The sequence below is a fragment of the Suricata suricatta genome, chromosome 16, assembly GCF_006229205.1.
Source record: "Suricata suricatta isolate VVHF042 chromosome 16, meerkat_22Aug2017_6uvM2_HiC, whole genome shotgun sequence".
NCBI lineage: Eukaryota > Metazoa > Chordata > Mammalia > Carnivora > Herpestidae > Suricata > Suricata suricatta.
In genome coordinates this window covers 34,391,231-34,417,192 of record NC_043715.1, presented here as the reverse complement: position 1 = coordinate 34,417,192, position 25,962 = coordinate 34,391,231, and the positions used below count along the sequence as shown (strand labels likewise).

General features: G+C 36.7%; 1 protein-coding gene across 7 annotated transcripts in view; it reads left to right on the top strand.

Moving 5' to 3' along the window:
- The window catches only part of PHKB (phosphorylase kinase regulatory subunit beta), a 219,041-nt gene that overhangs the window by 173,321 nt on the left and 19,758 nt on the right, over nt 1–25,962 (top strand). For 5 of the 7 annotated variants that reach the window (XR_003903728.1, XM_029925043.1, XM_029925044.1 and 2 more), the window contains 11 exons: nt 4–97; nt 5,769–5,852; nt 6,329–6,433; nt 7,493–7,575; nt 7,772–7,862; nt 13,115–13,176; nt 13,263–13,425; nt 14,576–14,657; nt 16,555–16,612; nt 19,052–19,142; nt 21,945–22,147. Coding sequence is in view for 6 of the 7 variants with exons in the window: in XM_029925043.1 (XP_029780903.1) it covers nt 4–97; nt 5,769–5,852; nt 6,329–6,433; nt 7,493–7,575; nt 7,772–7,862; nt 13,115–13,176; nt 13,263–13,425; nt 14,576–14,657; nt 16,555–16,612; nt 19,052–19,142; nt 21,945–22,147 (1,116 nt within the window). In the remaining variant the exon portion in view is untranslated. Of the gene's footprint in view, nt 1–3; nt 98–5,768; nt 5,853–6,328; nt 6,434–7,492; nt 7,576–7,771; nt 7,863–13,114; nt 13,177–13,262; nt 13,426–14,575; nt 14,658–16,554; nt 16,613–18,018; nt 18,110–19,051; nt 19,143–21,944; nt 22,148–25,962 lie in introns of all 7 variants that reach the window. The other 2 variants (XM_029925048.1, XM_029925046.1) reach the window with 2 other exon arrangements.

Below are 25,962 nucleotides of genomic sequence, written 5' to 3'. Positions count from 1 at the left end.
TAGCCTTCAAGTTTTCCTCAACACATATGGTATTCAGACTCAAACACCTCAGCAGGTAGAGCCCATTCAGATTTGGGCTCAGCAGGAGCTGGTGAAAGTAAGTGATTCTGCTTCTTTACTGTTGACCTGGTGGAGGCAGTGGAGCATGAGGATTAGACTTCGTTTACATTCAGGTAGCATAGTTAAAGTCCAATTCTGAAATAAGGTCATTAGTCCAAAAGTCTTTCTAATTAAGTTGAGAAACCTACTTTATTAGACATTATTAACTTAAAAAAACAATAAAAACCCCAAAAAACACAACCCTATATTGTATGTGTACACATTATATTCTTAAGCCTTGTTGATTCTTACTCCCTTCTAAAGTCTATTACTGACCTAGACTGAGCATTTGAATAATGAATTAACCTTAATTTTAGTACTTGTGTGTAAAATAAATATTTGCATTGATTTGATAATTTTCCCTTATATTAACTATTAAAGAAACCTTGTAAATATTTATTGATAATAATTACTTCCCTTTTTCTCTTGCCTTACCATTTGGAGTCTGAAGTAATTCCCGCACTTTTGGGTTGCTGGGTTTCAAAGTAATTATAAAGTAACATCTGAGTTTATCTTGTATACAGTTACATACCAATCTGAATTGAATTAAAGGGTGACTTTTGAGGTCTTTTGCATGCACTGATCTGCAGATGGATTTGTAAATGCCTGTTTAGGAATATTCCTGTCTATTAGGGACAAGAAATTGTTGACTTCCACTAGTTATTTAGAAACTACCACTTTTACTTAGTAATTATTAAAAACATTACAGGAACAAACTCTGAAGTGTTTGGGGTAAGTGTTTAGAATTCTCTCTCAAATGATTAAGATCAGCTCATTTAGGTTGATTAAAATGTGTGTGGTCAAAGCCTTGATGCTACAACGAAGAAGAAAAGCTTAGAGAAGTGAGGTGCACATTGCATGGGCGATGGCAGGGTCTCAGCGCCACTGCTAATCAGACTAGACCCTCTCCTTTGGCAACAAAAAAACTTGGGTGTCAGATCACCCAGAACACCAGCTTTCTTTTTTTTTTTTTTAATAGTTTACTGTCAAATTGGTTTCCATACAACACCCAGTGCTCTTCCCCACAAGTGCCCTCCTCCATCACCACCACCCCTCCCCCTCCCCTTCCCCCTTCAACCCTCGGTTTGTTTTCAGTATTCAATAGTCTCTTAAGTTTTGCATCCCTCTCTCTCCCCAACTCTCTTTCCCTCTTCCTCTCCCCTTGGTCCTCCATTAGGTTTCTCCTGTTCTGTTGTTAGACCTATGAGTGCAAACATATGGTATCTGTCCTTCTCTGCCTGACTTATTTCACTTAGCATGACACCCTCAAGGTCCATCCACTTTCCTACAAATGGCCAGATTTCATTCTTTCTCATTGCCATGTAATACTCCATTGTATATATACCACATCTTCTTGGTCCATTCATCAGGTGATGGACCTTTAGGCTCGTTCCATGACTTGGCTATTGGTGGCAGTGTTGCTATGAACATTGGGGTGCGTGAGCACCAGCTTTTGGAGAGCTCTTTAACCTCCTCTGACAAGTTTAGAGCTCTTCCCACCCTAAAGAGCTAAGGCTGAAAACGCAAGGATCCCTAGAGTAGGTAACACTTTAAAATCACACGAAGATGATTTTGTGGTAGAAAAGAAGAGGAACTGAGGATTCCTAAGACAAGCAGAGGAGTCAGCAGGGAAGTGGAGAAAATCTAAGGCTGTCACACTGCATTTGTTATTCAGTTATAGGCTGTTTGCTGATAAACTTTTTATGGTTCTTCACTGAAAGCTCCAGAGAATAGTAACAAAGATTATTATTCTTTGATAAACATGTGCTCAAAGCAAATTAACCTGAATATGTTTTTTTCAGGCCTAATTTATATCGCAACTTTTTTATGGTAGGTGAGTCTGTACTCTACCAGACCACATGCAGTCAGGATTTAAAAGACCAGCATGGCTGCTTCAGATGACTTAAATGTGACATTTTATTCATTCATTAATGAACACCTGCTATGTGCAGAGTTTTGTGTGGGGCACTTAGATAAATTGACTCTGTACTCTGTTCCTGTTCTCAGTGAACTCTGAGTCTACTGGTATAACAGGAAAAATAGCTAATTATAATCCACTTTGATGAATTTATACAGGGTGCTGTGGAGGTAGTAGAAAGCATTCCATTAAGAGTAAGGTGAAGACTTATAACTGGTCCTAACTTATTTTATATTTTATTGTTTTAACGATGATGTTGAACAAATGGTTTGGAGTTTGGGTATGTGGTATGGCTAAAACGAGATTTGGGACCAAGAGCCTAACTTCCCTAAGCATGTGTCAAGATGGAAGATTTTCTGCGGCTACAGCCTCTGTGTTCCAACCTCGCTGCGCTTCAGGATTCGTCTTCTAACATATACTGCCTAGTATGTTACTTCTTATAAGCCCACTTTAAAAAAAATTTAGGGGCACCTGGCTGGCTCAGTCGGTTAAATGTCCTACTTTAGCTCAGGTCATGATCTCAGAGTTCGTGGGTTTCAGCCCCGTGTCAGGCTCTGTGCTGACAGCTAGCTCAGAGCCTAGAGCCTGTTTTCCGATTCTGTGTCTCCCTTTCTCTCTGACCCTCCTCTGCTCACACTGTCTCTGTCTCTCTGTCTCTGTCTCTCTCTCTCTCTCTCTCTCTCTCTCAAAAATAAATAAAAACATTTTTTAAAAATTTAATTACTGTGTAGTTGACATACAGTGTGATATTAGTTTCAAGTGCACAATATAGCGATTTGACAGTTCTATATATTACCCAATAATAATTCCATCTTTTAAAAGTAAAAATGTTCCCTCAAATCTTAGTTAATATACATATTCTTATGCCATGGCTAATCTTTCTGTTCTGAGGAGCTGCACCCTCCTTCGACCAACTGAAGAGTATTTGAGAGCAGACAGCTGAGGACAGGGCTTTTAACTGTGTGTAGTTAATTTTTTTGTGTTGCAGTGATTGGTGTGGTTTTTGCTTCATGGGGAATATGAATATAGTGCAGACTTAGGATGAAGTACTTCTGTGCTTCTGGGTCGTTTACTATATCCTATTTCAGTGGATTAAATGGTGTAAATAATGTACAATGTGGGGACAGTATTGTATGCACAGTGGATGCAGGGAGCATTCCAGGTCTGTCTACTTACCTGTCATAGACCTGCTGTACTGTGGCTCAGAAAGTGGTTCAGAAAGTTAAGGAAAATCCCTTTATAGTGTTTAAAGGAAATCTATTTCAGTACATTTTAACTTGTACATGGTTGGTTAATCACTTGTTCAAAAGAAAAAATCTAAAATAGTTTAGACATAAATTTATTTCAGAAAACTTGAAAATATTTGAGGGAAAGGGGTTTCCACTAGCATAGTGTGAGATAGTTTCCGGGCTGCCATATATCCCGAGGCTTACATAGTACTTTTCCTGGCCAGTAAAACCAGAACTATTTCAGAATCAGATTTCACAGCACCTGTAGCTCAGGAGGACGTGCTCCCTCATTCATCCATCAGGTGTTCCCTGAGCACCAGCTATCCGCCAGGCAGAGTGCCAACCAACCCAGGGGATGCTGTTCTGTAGGGACCTAACAATGCAGAAAGGGAAAGAGACACAGAGCTAACTCTGACATGGAAGTGTGCACCATAGCAGAGTCAACAGAGACATTAATTTTGTGAGGTAGATATTTGAAATCAGTTCAAATCATAGTCAGTAGATTGTATAGAAATAATTGGTTTGATTTTCTACTTAGGAAAGCAGGTTAGGTTTCTACCTCTCATCAAAGAGAAAAATAAATTCCAGACAGATCAAAGATTTAAATACAGTAAAACCTTGGATTGCAAATAACATGTTGTGCATATGTTCAGCAAGACAAGCAAATATTTCTAATAAGTGTTAACTTGATAAATGAGCAGTATCTTGCAGTACGATTTTTACATGATGCCGAATGTCACACGATCACAGCTGAGCCAATGGTTCTTGAAATTCACTTTGATATACAAGTGCTTTGGATTACAAGCATGTTTCTGGAATGAATTACACTCACAAACCAAGGTTTTACTCATTTTTTAAAAAATGATTTAAGCATATAATCACTAGAAGGAAAAAAAGAAGAGCAATTTATAGCTGTTTGGAGTAAAAGTCCATTCTTAGAATAATACCAGTGCTAAAAGCCATTAAGGAAATAATTGACAAATTTGACTAAATGTAGCTGAAGATGAACCTGGTACATCAAAGGTGCTTGTGAAATTTCCTAGTAGAAAAGTGTTTAGATTAAAATACTACATGCTGAAATGATGTTTGACTTACTGTGCAGTCATCCTCACATTTCATTACATTGAAGATGAAGAAACTGGGTAAAATATTTATACAAAGGGTAATATTCTTAATATACCAAGACCTCTTACAAATCAAAAAAGAATTAAAAGTACCCAATAGAACAGGAGACAAATGGAAACCTTTATAGAAATACAAGTAGCCATTAAATATATGGGAAAATGGTCAACCATAAATTATTTGAATTCAGTAGTTTAAAACTAAGATTAAATGCCATTTTGACCCAATAAAAAGGCCTATGCACTGTTAATGCCAATGTAAATTGGCGACCAACCTGGCATTATATTGCAAAGAAAACATATATTCTCTTTGATCCAGCTAGTCTAGGAAATTATCCTTTGGAAACAATAGTACATCATCCAGAGGTGTTTATTGAATTGCTTTTGAAATAACAAAAAGTTGAGAACTACTTTCATCAAGGAATAGGTGTTAAATAGAATTGGGTAAAGAGGCTTCTCATTGGAATAAATGCTTAGTTCTTGCATTGATTAATGTCTGACTCAGTTCCAAGTCTATCTGTTTTTACTTTGTAGAAATTCTAGAAGTTTCTTCTCCACTGTGGCACCCTTTTCTGTTTTACAGTATTGAGTGCTACAGATATTTTTTCAGGTCTTTATATTTCTTCCATCATTTCAACATTGAAATGTACAGTAAATGCATAGACTCAGTTTACCATCTTGAAACTGGAACGCCACAGTAATAAGTTTTAACAAATAGGACACCAAATAGATAATATGTAGCATATGAACACATTTATGTAAATTTATATATTGATTTATGTGTATAATATGGAAATATATTTATCTGCATACTTTAAAATCTATAAGCCTGCTATACTTCATGTGTTTTTTAGGGTTCACACAATAAATTACACTTCCTTCAACATACATCAAAGTGCAAGAGAAACAGCACCATTCACTTGGAGCACATGGCTTAAATTTTTCATAAAATTCATATGGTCATAAAATCAATAAAGACTCTTTCATTTTTGTGGGAAATACTTGAAGGTCAGAATCTAGTAGGAGATGTGAGGCCCTGAATTTGAAACTTCCATCAGATTTTTTATCACACAGGAAGCATCTGACTCTCTGTGTTCTTTTATGAATTGGACAGAGCCATGTAAGTTGTACATTTATGATAGCACAAGAGCAATGTCAAATTTTAGAATGTTTTTAAGCAGATCTGCAAAGACATGCTCTCCAATCTCTCAGTGCCCCCAAATCTAGGTTGGCATCATTGACTGGCTTGTTTTCCTACAAATCTATTGAATAAGGTTTCCCTGGCCATTTTTTCCTCTGGAAAGATCAGAAATTAGCAGGGCATAAGGGGAAGAAGGGGGACAAAAAAGGAAAAGCATGGCTTCTTCTTGCCTAACTAATTTATAAATTTATGTTTTACAGGCTTATTTCCACCTGGGGATCAATGAAAAATTAGGACTCTCCGGAAGGCCAGATAGGCCCATTGGCTGTCTCGGTACATCAAAGGTGCTTATGAAGTTTCTTGTGAAGCAGTATTCAGATTATAAAACCACAGAATGAAATGATGTTTAACCTGCTATGCACCCATTCTCACGATTCATTATATACTTAGGCTGATTATCTGAATGATTATTTCCTATGTGTAAATCTTACTATTTATTTTGTATGTTATCACAGAAGTCTTCTAGGAATGAATAAGCATATCACTGCTATATTATTTCTGAACATTGTACAATACCTGATTATGACAGTGTTTATTCAAACAGAAGCTTTTTCCATCACAGTAGAGGTGGATTACTCTATTAGTATACTGATCTTACTGATCTAATCAGTAAACTTTAAAATTCTTTAATCAGTTTTAATTTTTATTAGGACTTATACTGCTGTACCTGTGTCTTTGGTCCTCTTATATATATATGTGTGTGTGTGTGTGTGTGTGTGTGTATATATATATATATATGTTTTTTAATTATCTCTTACAGATATATCGCATTCTAGGAAAAACTGTGGTTTGTTACCCTATCATCTTTGACCTAAGTGATTTCTACATGTCTCAAGATGTTTTGCTGCTGATAGATGACATAAAGGTAGCTTCAGAGCCCCATTTTACTGAAATTGGATGACTTTGTTTCTGATTTTATCATATATTATTAAATTGAGTGCTTGGATGTCTCACAGTACAAAATATGAAAGTAAAACAATGTCTGCACAGCTTTGGAGAAAGAGTTAAATTGCATGCAGCATTAGAATAATAGATGGAGTATGTTTTATATAAAGTTGTATGCCTTTGCTTGATAGACCATTCTACATAATGGAATGAAAATATATAGTTTATAAAACAGAGGAGGAATCATGTTCATACGACAGCAGTAGTTTCTCTCTTTTTGTACGAAAGTTCAAGTTAGCAGGAGGTAAAAGTCTTCTCCACTATCTTTTCCATGTGCAGAGTAGAGAAGCTTAGTGTCATGATTCAGAGCATGAAGTCTAGAACCAGATTACATTTGTTAAGATCTTGTCTCTACTATTTATTTACCAGCTGTGTGATCTCGGGCAAGTTACTTAACTTCTCTGTGTCTCTTTTCTCATCTGTATAACTGAATAATAATAAGGACATTCTGAGAATTAAATGAGTATGTATCGCACTCAGAATAGCGCCTGACATATGGTGAAGTGTTATATAAGTCTTTGATACGATGATGATGACGACAACAGTAGAAATTGAGTCAAAAAAAGAACTCTTTCCACATTTCTGATGGTCTGTATGGATGCTGTCTAGGTTCTTCTGCCTGCTGTAATAAATGCACAATAATGTGGAACGAAGATTAATCTTCTAAAAGACAACCCTGGGTTGATTTTTCTTCCTGGGGACCATTCTTTGTTTTTTTCTTTTTTAAGAATTTATTTTTAAATCCAGTATAGTTGACATACAGTGTTATATTAGTTCCAGGTGTACAACATAGTGATTCAGCAATTCCGTATGTCACCTGGTGCTCAGCACAACAAGTGTGCTCCTTAATCTCCATCAACCATTTCATCCTCCTACCAACCTTCCCTCTGACAATCAGCAGTCTGTTCTCTATAGTAAAGAGTCATTGCAGCTCAGATAGGGTGCCATTACATTCTACCTCACTCTTATGTTTTGATAGAATGCACTACAGTTCATTAAGCAATACTGGAAAATGCATGGACGTCCACTTTTTCTTGTTCTCATCCGGGAAGACAATATACGGTAGGTTGATGGAAAAAAGTGAGGTATGCCCATCTTACCACCTTTAACCCTGCGGACTCTTTGGTAGCATGGCTTTCTCCTATTTTATCTCTGTCAGCATGTGGCAGAGAGACTTGCATATGTAAAGGACACTTAGTATTAGATTTTTTTCTCATTCTGTTGATAATGCTTTTGTTTTTCCGTTTATATTTTTTAGAGGTAGCCGATTCAACCCCATATTAGATATGTTGGCAGCCTTTAAAAAAGGAATGGTTGGAGGAGTCAAAGTTCATGTTGATCGTCTACAGGTAATCTTCTAATTTCCATGTGTTTCTGTTTTCAGGACAAGTAATGCACAGATGCAGCTGTATTTCTTCATACATGTTCTGTTTAAGGCCTTTGTTTTAAGCTTTATTCTGTGCCTACCTTTCTATTCCTGTTGTAACCATCTATCTGATCCCTTCAGTTTGATCCTTGAACAACTGGAGTGGTTTTCCAACCTGAATTTTAGACTTTAATAGCTCATCACCTCTCTTTTGCAGTTGAGGAAGCTGGTGTCCAGAGTGGTGAAGTAACTTGCTGTATAACCTTGTGCCTAGAGGCACAGGGACAAGTTGCCTAACTTGTGGTCCAGTGTTCTTTTCCCTGCTCCCCAGTAACATCCAACCTGGAGATGGTCTCTGTTGAGTTCAGGACTTCACAGCATTGTCTTCTCAACTCGTGAATAACAAAGCCCCTCGTGGTCCCCTGTTAGCCAGAGGCGCTCCCTGCCCAGTTATCTCCTACTCGACCCTCTGTGCTTCAGCCAGTACAGACGGATGACTGTGTTCTGACTTTGTGCGGTCCTGCCCCTCCGCTCATACGATTTCTTCTGCCTGCATTAAACTTCCTTCTTTCAAGATGTCTGCTTTTTAAAATCTTACCAAACTTCAGGAGTGCCTGGGTAGCTCAGTTGGTTAAGTGTTCAACTCTTGATTGTAGGTTTGAACCCCTTGTTGAGCTCTGTGTTGACAGCACACAGAACCTGCTTGGGATTCTCTCTCACCTCTCTCTCTGCGCCTCGTCCCCACTCACACTCACACATGTGCTTTCTCTCTCTTGTTCACTCGTTCTCTCTCAATAAATAAACTTTAAATAAATGAAATAAATAAAATAAAATAAAATAAAAATCTCACCAAACTTTAGGGCCAGTTCTGCAAAATCACCTACACCGAAGGCAACGATACTCTTCTTGAACATCCTTTTATGACCTTTGACATGAACTACTTGCATTGTAATCCATCATGGACTTAAGTGCCTTACTTATTTCCTGTGAAAAATTGTGAGAATCTCATAGACTCATTCATGCAGTAGATTCTCAATCTTGAGTAAGAAAGAGGAAAATTTATGGAGGGACCTATACAGGTAATATCACAAATGGCATGCTTACATACTCATTCACCATTGCTTGTGTTTTGAATACTTTTTTTTAATCTAAGTTGTTGTTGTTGTTGTTGTTGTTGTTGTTTATCTTTTCCTGGTTACTTTCTGTCACTTTCTGTTACTATTCTATTGTCTTTTTGTTATGGTTCCTGGGAAAATTCTTTCATATTTAACATGCAGCTTTTTCTGTTAAGTTTTGTATTTTAACTATCATGTTTTTAATTTTCTGTTTTCATAATGTCATGTTCTTATTTTCTGGATATTATATTTTATCTTTTTGAGATTGTTAACTAGACAGTTTTTGAAATTTTCTTCTCTACCTTATATCTTTCAGGTTTCTTTTCTCTGGGGTGTGTGTGTCCATCTTTTCATGTGGGAGGCATTTGTCAAATATGTAGTAATCTTTAGCTACCCATTCATTTTTAAGAGTGAGAGAATAAGAAGTTTATTTGGAACTCTGTGTTTGGGAACAGGATTCTTGTCATGATGAAGTCATTTATCAGGTAATCTGGTGATACGGGCTTTTTTTTGTGGGGAGGGGAACCCCACCGGCCAATATCTGGAGATTTTTTTTTTTCTCCAAGGCTTTTCAGTTTCCAAAATAATCACCTAACCTCTTGTGTGAAGGGCATGCATTTTGCTTTCATATGCTGAGAACAGGGTTAAGGAAGAAGCCAGGTAATCGCACTGTACCGTGTAGTCTTTCCCCTTAATCCACTGTTGAATATTTGTGTCTCCTGCTCCCTGCTGTGTTCTATACCCTTGAGTACAGAGTCTTTACCCAGAGAATAGGCTTCTTTTCATCTTGTAGAACTGAAACTTTATATTGATTAAACAACAACCCTGCATCTCCCCACCCTAGGCTTTATCTTCTCTTTAAAATAGTAAAAGAAAATGGCATCTATATGCTTCTCTTAGATTTTATATCAAATAAGCCCTTTCCAATTTCCTTAGTCTGATGCACAGGCTCTCTTGTCACTGGGCCTCAGCCTCCCTTTGCAGCTTCATCACCCAGGGCCTTTCCATGCAGCTCGTTCCCACCCCTGCTTTCCACTCTCAAGTATACTGGGTACTTTCAAAATTCCCAAATGTAATTGGAATTTTTTCCTGCTCGTGCTGTTATTCTGCTCTTGAGTTGCCTTTTTTTTTTTTTATCCTTCTAAATACTTTAATTTTATAACTTAGGTCAATGTCACCTCTTTAGTGAAGTCTCCAAGGTTGAATTAATTTCTCATTCCAGTGTGTTTCTGTGGCATTTTGCTTGAACCTTTGCTATATCTCTTAGTTTAGGTGTATCTGGTTTCTTGTGTCTGCTTCTCTCTGTGGATTGAAAACTCTTGCAGGCCAAGCTTGAGTCATCTCTGAATTCCCAGAGTTATCTGCTCACTACCATTCTCTCTGTAGGAAATGTGTAAATATTGGTTCACTGATTCAACAGATATTGACTGAGCTCCCTCTCTAGGCACTGGGGATAAAATAGTGAAAAAAAATATACAAGGGCCTTGATTTCATGAAACTTATTCTAGTGGTGGAGCTAAACCAAATCAAACCAAACCAAACCCCCCACCCCTCCAAAAAAAAAAGCCAGGTAGGGATGCAGGATGAAAGGATTGAGTGCAGTCTTTGGTAGAATGTTAAGCTGCAAAGGGTCTTCGTAGGATAGAATTAGGTATTTCAGAGCAGGATACCTTTTTGAATATTATATTTCATTTGACATATATAACATTATTAAGTTGTTTAATTACCATCACAAGAGTATTAATGCCTAGTAAATTAATCATAAGTATAATGCTTTTTATAAAACTAATTTAGGAGCCTCTGTTAACAAACTGAATTTTTTTTAATCAAAAGCTCTAGAGACTATTAATGAAATTTAACATTTGCCTATTAACATTTACCTTATGGGCTTAATCAGTATATAGGGTGGATAGGCTAATAATAGAAAATATTAAAATGATTTTTCTTATGTTTTCAGAATTAACTATTAGCTTTGAGCATCAAATAATTCTTGACTCTTCTCTTTTTTTCATGCTCCACATTTTTACAATCCATTATCAAATCTGGTTTTCTCTAACCTCAGATTATATCCAGAATCTAACCACTTCCCATCACCTCTAACACTAACATCATGGCCAAGTTACCATCATGCCTCACCGAATTTTTACAGTAGTTTCCTAAATTCCTACAGCCATAAGACAGCATCTTCATACTCTACCTGGTTATAAGGCAGTTTGATTATGTCACATAGCATAAGCCTTCAATGACTTTCTCTCTCACATAAAATGGAAACCAAAGTCCTCCCAGTGGTCTTTGCACTGTCCGTGATCTGGACTTTCTTTTCTGACCTCATCTCCTAATAATCTCCCCTGTCTACTGTACTTCATTCATCCTCTCCACCTTACTGCTTCTGAAGCACATCAAGCATGCTTCTGCCTCAGGACCTTTGCCCTTGCTGTCCCCTCAGCCTTGCATACCCTTCCTTAAGATCCATATTGATGACTACCGTCTTTCCTTCAGTCTCTGCTTACATGTCACCCCACTAGAGAAGTATTTTCTGATCACTTGTATAAAATGGCAAACCTTCCTCCTCCTACTCCTCCACCCCACTTCCCATCCTCTACCTTTCTTATTTCTACTTTGCCCTTAACATCATCGGACGTAACATATTTAGTTTTTTGTTTATATTGTCTACTTCCTACACATACCTGAGGTCAATTTCAAGAAAGCAAGGATTTTGTGTATTTTATTCTTACCATATCCCTAATACCTAGCAGAGTGCCTGAAATATGGTAGGCGTTCAATAAATATTTGTCTAACAAACCAGAGAGTAAAATGTATAGATGAGAGCCTGAATCTCGGGAAATAATCACTCAACAGACTTTTATCATGCTCAGCAAGCACTGTTATCTGCCCAGGCACAGACTGGTCTCAGACCCTGACTATTGTTGGGCCACGTGAAAATGTGCAGATCAGTTGCACGTTTGGCCTTCTTCACTCAGACTCTGCAAGGAGGCTTTAGTATGATTACTGGTAATATGTCCATCCTGATATTTGTAGTGGGTATTCGTTGATGATCTACTGTTGTTTATGAGTTTCCACCAGAGGAGAAAGCAGCACAACTCTGTGGGGTTAGCCAGAAGGGGAACACTTCCTGTGTCATGTTGCTTTATATTTGAAAAGAACAGTATGAAAATAAGGAAACTAACATATCTAAGACAGTTTGATGGAAGAATTGCCTTATTTTTAAAATAATAATTTGATGGCTTTTTTATGCAATACATTTCTCAATTTTATCTGACAGTTCGTCAGGTAATTAAAAGTGACACCATTGTGGGTTATCATTCACTTATATTCTTTACCATGAACCACAGACAAACAAAAACAGTGTTTGAGTTTGGCTTTATTTAGTTGGCTAACGTGTAATCAGGAACTAATAAAAAATAAAATACCAAATATCGGTTGCCAGAATGCAGAGAAGCACTGGCCACTGATGGCAGTGTCCCATCACTGGATGGCCCTGAAATATTACGGTAACAGGATCCAAGGTGTAATTTCACATCATCTTTTCCCAAAACAATTTTAGTATTTCTGTTTGTTTTTTTATTTCAAACTACTTTTAAACATTTTAATATATACTGAATTTTAATTCCAGCTTAAAAATAAATGCCCACACTTCTAAGAATAGAGAGAAAATACAGTTCCTTTCATGTTGACTTTCCTATTTATTATGACCCATGAACTTATAGCTTGATTTATATGTTCTTTTTTTTTAAGTTTATGTATTTATTTTGAGAGAGAGGGAGAAAGAGAGTGGGGGAGGGAAGAGAGAGAATCCCTAGCAGGCTCTGCACTGCCTGATGCAGGGCTGAGAGTTACAAACCATAAGATCATGACTTAAGCCAAAGTTGGACGCTTAACCAACTGAGCCACCCAGTTGCCCCTATATGATTTTTAAGAGGGTTTTGTGTGTGTGAAAACTCGTCTGATTTTAGAATGCTCATTTAAGAAATTCCTTAAGAGTTGTGTGTAGTAAACTTTTTTGAAGTATTACATATTTACTGAGTTGTATATGCACAAATCATAAGTGTATGGCTTCATGAATTTAAGAGTTGTGAATGGTTTCTCTATTACATTTCAGACACTAATATCGGGAGCTGTAGTAGAACAACTTGACTTCCTACGAATCAGTGAAACAGAAGAGTAAGTCCTTTTGGGTTATTATTAGAAAAGCAGGAACTTAGAATTAGGAATTCAGGAAATCTGAAACTTTTTCTCTTAATTTCTAGGCTTCCAGAATTTAAGAGTTTCGAGGAACTAGAACTTCCTAAACATTCTAAAGTCAAACGACAAAGCAGTACCCCCAGTGCTCCTGAACTAGAACAGCAACCAGATGTCGCCATTACTGAATGGAAGAACAGGCCCACCCATGAAATTCTTCAAAAATTGAATGTGAGGAGGAGGTACTTCCCACACGGTTCTGAGTGAGGTTGGCAGGCAGGAATTCTCAGGGGCAAGCCATCTTTCTTTTGTCCTCTCAAAGAAGGTAGATAGAAGTACCTGGAGGTAAAGGGCCTCTCTCTATATTAGGGGCAGTGATGAGAGATTAGTCTCATGGTCTAACATTAGCATGGATGTTTTAAAGATGCTTAAGGAGTAGGGATAATTAGGTTGCCTTGGGTATGAAGGTATTATATGAGCCATTAAAGAAGTTATGTCAGGAATAGTTGCCTTTGGGATATCCAGAATTCTCTTTCAGTACATTTCCCCTCCTGTTCCCAACTTAGATCTTCTCTCCTGCTCCAGTGTTTAGGTCTTAATGCTTGCCATTAAGTCTTTTTAGTCACTGAGGAAAGCAATCCTATGACCACATTTATGTGAATATTATGTTACCAGCCTAATTTTTACCTTCCCTAAGATTATTTGCATTTAAAAAAATGTGGAGTGAGAGTGGGGTATAGTAGTTATTAAAGGAAATGAAATTCTAATGATAGAACTAAAACACTAAGATGTCTTGTTGGGCCATACCACAAATTTGAGCATGTAGGTTAAATATATATATCTTTCCAGACATTATTAGTCCTTGTTATTGATTAACATTATCTATAGATCTCCATTACCATGAGTATGATATGGTAGGCATAAGACACATAGCATGGTGCCATAATACATATAAAGCACTCTACACACGTCACCTTCTTTTATCCATCTCCTCATAATAGGTTGATAGCAACATGGTCTCTCATTTATGAATACGCAATCCCCAAAAGGGAATGGTTGAATGACGTGGCCCAATTCTTCAGAGCATGGCAGAATCAAGTATTAATCAAGTATTAATGCTTGTAGACATTTTATATCCCTTGCTTATTTCCTGGAATATTTGATTATGAAATACTACCACATCAGGAAGCCAACTTGTCTGCTCTCTGTCTCCAAGTTACCTTGGGTAAATAGTTGTGTAATGTCATCTAATGCTTGGTAGTACAACATTTGATCTTTTCTTAATTCTGTAGCAGATTTCCTCTCTGCATTATATGATTACATCTCTGTGGTAACTTTTGTACCAATTTTATTCCAGTTACTCAGTGATTTATATTTTTAGGACTGCAGTTGTCTGGCTAGCCAAGTCATCCTGCTGGGTATACTGCTCAAAAGAGAAGGCCCCAACTTCATCACCAACGAAGGTAAGTATACAAGCCTAAGAGAAAATTTTTAAATAATGAAACCTCTCTCTTCTTGAGTGCATATCAAACATACCTTATGAATACGTACTAAAATTTTATGTTATTTTATCCTCCATTAAACCTTTTATTTTTAACCTTTAAGTGGAAAATGTTTATTCATACCCCCTAGAGTAGAGTAGACTGATGTAAGAACTCCTAAATTGCTTTCATGCAGTGATGCTTGATTGTTTCTCTGATTATCTGAATGGTGTTAGAGCTGAATCTGCCTGTGACTGTTAACCTCTGATGACTTCTTTCATAGTTGTTTATTGACAATTTCCATTTCCAGTTTTCTGTCTGTTTTTAAGAACAATATTGAATCATTAAAGCTGTAAAAAGTTAGCTCCTTCATGGTCTGCAGCAGCCATTTGAAATGGGACATGGCATTTAATAGATATGTGTTCTAAACATTGTTAATAAAAATCATTTCTGATGATGTCCACTCTGCATTAAGGATGTAACCCAATTACCCTGAAATCCACACTTGTATGTTGAGTCACTCTAAGGGATTCTTGAATTCTACATCATGGTCTGCTTCTGTCAGCTTATTATATAGAATAATATAGAACATATTCCAAGATACTCAAAGTTTTTGGCTCTTCTAAAAGTTCTCTGTAAAAGGGGTATGTTGATTTGGTCAGAATTAGAAACTGAGTCAGTGTTCTGAACAGCAGTGTAATTAATAAGATTTATAGTTTTGGTAGTGAATAAACATAATTGTGTATTCAAATAAGGTCTACTTAGTTTTTACATTATTGTAGCTAAGTGATAAACTTCTTGAATATTACACATGTCAACTGTATAGTCTTAATTTTCTTAACTGATTAAAGGCAGAAAAACTTTCAGGAAATTTCAGACAGAATCCTCATGTTTTTAATTAGTCTTGAAACTATACGCAGAATCCCAATTATATTGAGAACATTGATTGAAATTCATACTTTAACTAAAACAATAAAATTTTTAAAAAGCAAATATTTTACTAGGAACGTGGAATTCAGAATGGTTATTTTAGTAGTGCTTCAAAATAAAGCAAAGTTTATGTAAAATAGTTTATAGTGAAAATGCTGAGAGAATTATTTTTTAAACTATTTTTATAAACTGGGACTAATACTTTCTTAGATATTTGAAAGACTGAGTTTTTAAATCTATAAAATCTTATACATTGAAAATCATAAGCATCTACAAAATCTGAATATAACTTTATCTAATTTGTTATAAAAATTTATAAAAATAAATTCATGGTAAAATGATAATGATCTTGTTCTCTACCCTTGTTTCCTTTCTGCTGCTCTCTCCTGTCACCATCATTTACATTAATGACAAGGAGACATGCCATGACAAGCCAGTCATGAGGCCAAACCATTCATTGCCAAAGAATGAAGTCCAGTGGTGTCTTTGGAGGGCTAGTTTGTGTTGGAAGGGTCATGCACATAACAGTGTCTCTGTACAAAGTTCTGTGAAACTTTAAATGAAGAATCATATATATTCAGAGTCTATAGTATTTGTTTAATTTGCTATAGTCTGTTTATTTTCTTTAGTAAATTAAAATAACATTTTTATTTGCTAAAAACTTAGATTGCATATTACTTAAGAAGACAATAAATTTCCAGAAATAAAGTACTCACCAAAATCATATACTCAAACTGAATAGTAACAAGGGCCAGGACACTCACACTTTCTATTTGGGTTACGTATTTAAGTATGTCAGATAGTTCAGAACATTAATGGATATGGATGTATTAACTCGAATGGAATAAAAATGAAATTCAAGAGTAATTTTTTAAAGGAGAATAAATGTTATGCATTTAATTAAAAGTTTTTTTTTTATTCAACAAAGACTCTATTATCTAATGTCTAGGTACCGTTTCTGATCACATTGAGAGAGTCTATAGAAGAGCTGGCAGCAAAAAGCTTTGGTTTGTATTAGTGTCTTTGTCATTATGTTTTATTTTTGGTGTTGTCATGTTTAAAGGCATAAAGATAATAGGCAAATCTTAAAAATGGTTATTTATGTTTTTTTTTTATTTTAGAGAGAGAGAGAGAGAGAGAGAGAAAGAGAAAGTGTGAATGAGGGAGATGGGCAGAGGGAAGAGAAAGAGAAACCTAAGCAGGCTCCATGCTGAGTGTGGAGCCCACCGTGGGGCTTGACTCCATGACTCTGGGATCACCACCCGAGTCTAAAATCAAGAATCAGACATTCAACTGACTGAGCCACCCAAGGGCTCAAATTTTTACTTTTAAACTCCAAGGTTATGGCCATGATTCTGTCTACTTCCTAAGGATCTACCTACATTCCATAGTATCATGGCTGTTGCAAGATATTAAAAATAATGTCTGTTAATAAAGACCTCGATAGGAATGGAAACTAGAGAACATATTCACTAGAGTGATATGCTAATGAGTCTTCCCTACACTGCACCTGCTCTGTCCCAGTAAGGTGCTTTAGGTTCTACTTTGTATTCAGGAAATCTGTCCTGTGATCGTAGAAGGCCATGAAGAGAGACCAATGGTTCATTTAATCATAAGCAAAAATAATAGAAGGCAGTTCTCTCACCACTTAAGTTAGAATGAATCCCAGTGATTACAGTTGCTTCATGTAAAATAACTAATATGTTCTACAAAAGTAGTCTCCCAGGGATTGAAAAAAAATTAGGTAAGTTGAGATAAAATTGTTTCAATTCACAGTGGGGTAAGTATTCCTAAATTCATAGCCCTCTGTATTTTGAAGCAATTCTAACCATTTTGCTAGAAGAATCTAACATTTTAAAAGTAAGAGTACATGTATTTTTTAAATGACCCATTATTATCTCATTTTGAAAAAAAAGATCTCAAGCGATGTAATTGGAAACTTTCATAACCTGGATGAGCCTTAGGTTTCTAATCACTAAAATAAGGGGATTTGACAAAACAATTTCTTAGCAGTATTTCAGCTCTATGATTTACAGTAAATATATCATTCCAACCCAGAAGAAATAATATAATAATCCTCTTGCTAAATCTCAAATTTTCACTATAAATTCTCAGCACAGTAAGGCATAAAAGCCAATAGATGTTGCTTTTAAGCCAGTAAGTTTCAAATGTGGTCTATAGTCTTATTTTTTGGTAAGTAAACCTGTTTTTGCTTTATGTTATTATACTTGGATTGTAGATAAAGCATTAGCTAGCACATATTTAGAATGCTGTTATGTTTAAAAGCACAAATGTCTGGAAGTTTATTTACTGTATTTTCCTGTTCAAAAGAACTGTTATGTTTAAAAGAACAAATGTCTGGAAGTTTATTTACTGTATTTTCCCTTTCATGGCTTTCCACTGACACACCCAGGTTGGCGGTACGCTACGGGGCTGCCTTTACCCAGAAATTTTCTTCCTCTATAGCCCCACACATTACTACTTTTCTGGTACATGGGAAACAGGTAACATACACAGAATGTGGAAAAACTCAAGCTGCTTGAAACGTGTGGGCTTATTTGCATTCTGAGGGTTAAGTATGTCTTTTGGTCTTAAAGTGTGTGGGCGAAAGCTTCTCTAAAAGTAGGAAGTGTTTTTTTCACTAACTTTATCAGTTATTGACTTAATTTTCTACTAGTCCATCTATGCTGAGATTAAAATATAAATGCTTTTTATAGGTCAACATACATGGATATCCTGAAATACAGGAAAACAGGTTTAAGCCTATATTTTCATTTTATTTTCTTCATCTAAAAGTTCCACATGAATTTTACTTTTGAGGGAAAAAAATGTCTTCTATATTGCATGTGCTGTGCTTTAAAAAAAAATCTCTTCTCTCTACAGTCTGAGACTTTTTCAGAAATGTAAAAATAGCAGTGTGAATTCCTTCCTCCAACACTCTGGCTTTATCAGGAAAAAATGCTGGTATTTCATGGTGTCACTTCCTAAAATTGAGTACTAAGCGAGTCCCCAAATCCAGGGATTTGGTTATCTAGGCACCAAAAGAAACATGATTTAAAGTGGTTATAGGAATAGGTGACATTTATTAGTGACAGACTTAATAATGAATTTTTTAATGCAAAATCATAATACTTACTTAATTCCTCCCTCTAGTCCTGATCAAAGAAAGGAACGGTTAGGCTCCCTTTTTCTTTCTTTGTAAATTGATAATGGCATGAACAGTGCTGGTAACAGAGGTGAGGATGAGAGATCCCTCCCTAATTCTGGGTGGCCTACAGTCTGGGAGACTTAAACTCTTAGGTCCAGTGTCTTAGGCTCAGTATTTCCTCCAAATTATTATGTGAGGACCTAACTGCACATTTTTCAGTCTCTTCCATCAGGGGCCGCATTCATTCATCATCTTTTAGATTTGTCACCCTCTGGCGTGCTCTCTTCTTTGCCCCCAGGTCGGTTGTGCGCTGTGCAGCAAGTCTTTTAAGTAAAGTAGTGGACAGCCTCGCCCCATCCATTACTAATGTTTTAGTGCAGGGCAAACAGGTAAGTATCTGATTTTCAGACTCTCACTCGGTCACAATCACAAGTTTCTGGATAGGGCTCTTGCTTTTAAATCTGGCAAGCCTCAGTGTCCTAGGCCTCCAACCACATTAACGATGGCTCAGGCATTTCTGCAGAAGGCTCTTTCCCCAAGCAAGCCTGGTCTTAAAGATGCACCGTTGCTAGGTAGACCACCCCTTTTTCCTGCTGTACCTTAGAGCAGTGATTTTCAATTCCTGTGTTGAGATTAGTGAAGATGCTGACCCAGAAAATGGATTCATACCTACTGAGGTACTCCAGACAGGTTTAGGATAGGCAGGGCAGAGACAGGTGAATAATGAAGGGCACATTTTTCCTTCTGCTCCACATGAGAGTGTTCTCACCCTTAGAAATGTTAGCTCCCCAGACCCTTGACGCATTGAGCCACCTTTCCCTGTAGCTCCTCTGCTCCCGTACATAATATGGACAGCTCTTGGCAGCTTCTTCGCACAGAGCCGTCTCTAGTTAGAGATGGCCCCTCTCTCCACTGGGCTCTCAAAACAGGCCCATGACACTTCTCACAATCCACCCTGGATTCCATTCCATTTCAGTGTGTGTCTTATACCCCAGGGTGAGCTGGGAACCCCTGAAAGTCAGGGCCCAGGTCTGGTCCTGTCCCAGCATGGGGTCTGGCTTAGAGTAAGCACTGGTGAACATGGCTTGAATTGAGCCTGTGCATGTAGTTATGCAGAGTGGAATGTGGCTGCTCATTTTTTTTGTTTTGTTTTCTATAAGCTCTAATTACCTGGCTGAACCATCATTTGGCTGAAATGAAAACCTGTTTGCTTTCGTTCTCTTCTTTGGGAATGTGTGTGCTTTATTGTGTTTTCTTGACAGTTAACCTAGGGGTATAATAAGCTTTAATAATATGAAATTCTTGTAACCCTCTTTAATAGAATCACCCCATTGCTTATATTTCAGGGCTCTTAATTCATTAAAATTGAAATCATTTCATCTTGACATCCAGCTTGAAATGTTAGAATAGTAAGTTATTGTATCCTATAACATTTAATAACAATGACAAAACAATAATACTAATTAAAAACTCAAGAAAAAGTTAAATCACTTGCACATACGTTATTATCTCTATTTAGAGGTAGAATACTATTAAGAGGTAGAATTTTCATCCTCATTTGTCTGCCACATAGACGAAAGTACAGGAAGTACCTTATCCAGTGCCCTTCCTCACCACGGCCCTCACCTCCAGCCGTAGTCTCGTATTGTTGCCCTGGACTGAACCACATCTGAAAGAAAGTAAATGGGCTTTGGCAAGCTATTTTTATTTGGATTTTAGGTCCCCATAGTATCTCTGAAAATACAGTTAATTCTATATGAGAAGGTTTTAGAGATATTTGTGGTCACTCGCACCTGACACTTGGAGACAGATAGATTAGTCCATTCTGTGCATTATATAGACGGGCTTGCAGCCTGTGACCCTGAGACTCTGCTCCCCACATCCTGGAAGCCATGCAGCCTATCCTGAGGCTGTGGCTGGGACATTGCCCACCAGACCGTCACATTTCCCAGGGAAACAGTCACGTAAGAGCTGAGTAAGCCTAGGAGGCTGACAGCTCAGTGCATGAAGTCCACTGACTGCATCTTACCTTTTTACAAAAAAAAAAATGAGAATGGAGCATTCAGAGTTTGCATTCGCTCATTTACGAAATGCTGAAAGTTAAAGTTTTCAACAAAGCACTTTCAGATCACCTCCAGCTCTCCGGGATGAAATAGTGGTTTAGTCATCAATGCTTCCAGAGGCAGTAATGTGCCTTCTGTTTGTTTTCTTCTTTACATGCTGACATTTTAATAAAAGTAATTGCACTTGGACTAACTGGTTGGTACCACTTGTGATATAATAAACCAGCAGTTCTCAGTTTTCACTCCATCACAGAGTTGGGGCAAAAGACCCCATGTTCTGCTCTCTCCCCTCATCTCTGAAAACACAAGGGCCCTCTTCATTTTCCTGCCTCTTATAATCGTGCACTTCCCATGGAAGAAAGAAGGAGAAGGGTAATGAGGAGGAAGAAGGGGCTGCAGACTCTTCTGGGAGACAAGATGCCAAGGAGAGAGCAGAGAGAGACCAGAGTGTTCCTCTTGCCAGCTTCAGCAGCACTCTCTGCTTTGAGTTTTTGTTGTCATTTCCCTCTGTGCTTTCTCATTTCCTAGGCCTGTGGGCAGCCTCATTTATCCCCCTCCACAGGTGAGAGATACATCAGCAAGTACTTTAATACCCACTAGATACCTAGCACTATGCCAAGAAAAGTGGAGGCTACACTAGAACCCTATGACCTTACGTCTGCCTTTGAAAAGGTTATAGTGTCGTTAAAGAGCAAAAGTTCCACATGAGAAACTATAAAAGCAGTGAAAATATACTCTCAATTACAAATTGTATAGACTGTGCAGTAAAGTAAAACTATCCAATGTATTTTGGTTTCTCTGGGGAGTTTCTAGTACTAAAGTCATTCAGAATAATTTTCTCTTAATAGTTATTTATATTCCATCCCTGCTTTTATCCACTCACCTTCACTCCCCTAACTGGGACCCTTACCTGCCCTCATATTTTAGACCAGACTGTGAACCATCATGAACTCCAGTGGGAGTTACGCTTTGAAAGCCATTTTAATAAATAGAAGGAACAGTTATTCTACCTAATTCCCTAGCTCGCATAGAGTAATTTCAGCCTGCCAGTCACCCTGAGCCTTGATTTTTTTTCTTTTATCTTTTAGTAGCTAGGAAGTTTTTGCAATAAAATTCTGCCACTTATAGGTAACTCTGGGTGCCTTTGGGCATGAAGAAGAGGTTATCTCTAATCCTTTGTCTCCAAGAGTGATTAAGAACATCATCTATTACAAGTGTAATACCCATGATGAGAGGGAGGCAGTCATCCAGCAAGAACTGGTCATCCACATTGGCTGGATCATCTCCAATAACCCTGAGTTATTCAGCGGCATGCTGAAAATACGAATTGGGTGAGTAAAGTGCTTTGTGTTCGCGTAAACAGAATTGTTCAAGGTGTCCTCCAACACACATGGTCTGTCCCAGGCCTGGTGGGTGTCTAGGAAAGCACAACTTTCTGTGAAGCAATAGAGGCAACATCTGGTGGTGTGAAGAAATAAATATCTGTGAACTGAAAGACTCTTCCTGATTTTTTAACTCCCATGTTAAACATAATGAAGTAACTGTCCTCCAGTAAAATCAAACTCCAGGGATTTAAACAGCTACATTATGTTTTAAAAAGCAAACAACAAAGCATAAGCATAATACTTGTAAAACTGCCTGTAAATAAATTGGATAAGCTTTAAGAGAAGAATGATTTTTTTTTTCAGTAAAACTGGGTGTCAGGAAGATATACACTCAGGTAAAAAATTTTTTGTCCATTTAACAATATTCTGCTGCATCCATTTTCTTTTTACCAGAATGTAATTTTTAATTATTAAAATCATAAATGTTCTGTTTGGAGGAGACACTAAAAGTAAGGGTATGGTATTCTTGAATCCACTTAAGAATTTTGTGAGGCAGTGTGGTGGGGCAAGTTGACGAGGCTTGGGCATTCGGAACTGCGTGTGAGTCCTGGGCACCACCTACTGCTTTAGTGACCCAGGGTCCTGCTCAGCCTCTCTGGCCTCACTTTCATATGAGATGAAATGAGCGAGTATGTTTTTAAAAACTACCACAACCAAACAAAGTATAAATATTTCTTTTCTTTCACATATTTTTTATTGTAACATACATGAATATATTCTATTTGGAAGAATCAAACAGTACTGTGCATATGGAGTAATCTAATATATGGCCAATTGGGGGATGTTTCTCAAGTGCTTAAAAAATATATACAGGCACAAATACATGTGAATGTGTGTGAGTATGAATAAGTGTATAGCTTCCTAATTATATAATTTGATCATTAGCATCTTTACTTTTTCTGTCCTATTTGATCCTCAATTTTTGGTGAAGTCTTAATTTCTCACTTTAATTATGGATTTCCTTGTATTTTTATCAGTTTTCTTTTGTATATTTTAAAGGGTTTTTTGGGGGGTCCATGTTACTTTATATTTTTAAAAATATATCTGTTTGGGGCCATTTATTTTTTACTTGAATTCTTTTAAAAGTATTTTAATTTCAAACATGTACAAAAGTTTAGAGATCAGTAATAAAGTCTATGTGCCCATACTTATACTCAGATTCAACAATAGCACCCTATGCCCTACCTATGCCCCACCCCACCACAGCCTCTAGGTCACATCATTCAGTCTGTAAATGCTTGAGTGTGTATAACAAGTAATTTTTTGTCTGACATTACTGCCATACCTGCTTTCTTCTTCTGTCATTATTAGCTTAGTATACTGTCTTCTTTCTCTTTACCTTTAATGTTCTTCTTTCATTTAATATAGATCTATCTTTTACATTCATCATTTATGCTGTATTTATTTTTAAATCAATCTTAGATTATCTTTTCATTTGTGCCATTTCTTCTCCATTTTGAGTTACTCATTCCTACGTTTTTGTTTTTTTTTTTCTGTTTACAGTGCTTTCTTTTTGTCATTTTTTTCCCCTTTCGTCTTTGTGCTGGATTGGTCCCCTTTCATTTCATAGTTTTAATTTTGCACATGAGTATGAAGTACTTTATGAGAAATGATTACCCGGTTTTTCCTTCAAAAAATTACATATAAGAAAACTAGTTGTTTATTTGGCTGTATCTGTGCACCTCTTGCTTCAACAATTCTCATTCTAGGAATTTAGACCTGTTTTAAAGCAGCCTTCATTCCAGTAGTGTTTGAGACCGTGAAACATTCGGTACAAGCTGCATATCCATCACTAGCAAATAGTGTGAATAAACTGCGATAGCCGTGTAGTAAAACGCCATGCAGCCACTGCATGTAACAAGAGAAAGTCTATACCGATGTTTAGAAATGTCTGAGATAGACTAAATGAAACAATAAGTAAGTTGCAAATGTATTGTTCCTTGTTATTGTTTCTTATTAAAATAAGAGAAATGATAATACTGCTCATATATGTATATATGGGGGAATATCTGAAAAATAGACATAAAATTGGTGTCCATTATTTTCTCTAGGAGATTTCTACTTTTAAGTTATATTTTTCAGTTTTATTTCATGGTTTTTTTTAAATTTTTATTTGATGTTTTTATTTTTAAACTGCCTGATTTCAATTAGAGCATGTTTCAGGTGAATTTCCCAATCTTCAGCTCTCCTTTCTTTTAATATCAAGAAGTAAGTTCACTCAGCATAGAACTTGACCTTAATTTTTATCCCTGAAAATTGTTCTTTTCAGAGATTTAGAGGGATACCAATTCAATTATAAGGACTTTGGATCATACCCTGATTTGTTCAGTGTGTTTGCTCTAATATTTTTAACTCCAACCTCTTGCCTACCTATAAGGCTACAGAAATGGGTCTTTCATGTAAGTTGTCTCTAAATGAAAGGAAATGTGATTCTCTGTATCCATACTAGGTATTAAAAGTACTCTCTTGTCCCAAACTCAGACTTTTCTCTGAAGCTGACTGAGAGGCAAAGGTTATAACTCTTCCAAAGCACATTCTTTGTAATAAATGTTCTATTCAGGAGAGCCTCTTTAAGTGATAGTCATCCTTGCAGAGGTTTAAACAAAGCCTTGGTGCAAAAGTTAACAGTTTCCCAGGATTTTTACTTCCAAGGCTGTGTTTTTCAGCCTTTAGTGCTTTTCCTTTACTGCTTATTCAGCATTTTAGGCTAATTTATTTTCTCCCAAAAACCATTGGAATTTCCTTTCTTGAATTCAAATCTGACCTGAAGCTTCTTTCTCTTCATGGAAATGAACTATGTTTAATTTATTCTAAAAATAGATTTCTTCCTGGTTTTTGTGCCTTTTGTTTGTTTGTTTTGTTTTGGGTGGGGTTTTGTTTTTGGTTTTTTTTTTTTTGGTATCTGCTACTCTAAATATTTAGTGTCTTACATGAAAAATAACACTCTTTTTTTCCTTAAACTGTGTCACCCAAAATAAAAATGTCATGACAGCAGCATGTGACTTAGTATTTAAGCCTTCTGATGAAGATTTGCTGTGAAACTGTATTCATGTCCTGAAACTCATCCTGGAATTAATTGTGGCATTATATTTCCATTGTGAGGATTAACAGTGTCCCTGCCTAACTCATTAATGTGTATTTCCCTCTCACGTGGGACTCACAGGGTCAGCTCTATACTGGGACATTTTTAGTTGGAGAGAAGTCTGTTTTTTCAGAAACTTATAATTTATTTGAGAAATGTACTCCTGCTTAGGATATAGACTACATCTTCCTGTATGTGTCAAGTCTAGCTCACAGGAGATGCTCAATAAAATTAGACAAATTATTTAATATATAGGTTATAAGCAGATTCAAATAGCATGCTTTGAGCCAGTGATGGGGATTTTAGGAAAAATAAAAGATAGCATATCTCTGTGCTTATTAGATAGAAAAACAAAGGACTCTTTTACTTTTGACAAATACCTTTGATTTGATCAAGTTGTATCCTTTAAGAAATTACCAAGTTAAATAGGGCTTTGTTCATGTGAAAATCCAGTCATACATGTAGAGGGTAGAAGGAACAGCACTTTTCATTCTTCATTTATTAATGGAGCTGTGCAGTTAATCACATTGGAGTATGCTGTGAGTTGCCTTACACTGGTACCTCTCAAAACCGCGTCCCCAGTGAGGATCTAAGGGGATATCATATAAACGACAAACACGTGGTGAGTGCACTCAGGAATTCACTGTGGTAAACTATTTCCTCCTCTTCTTCCAACATA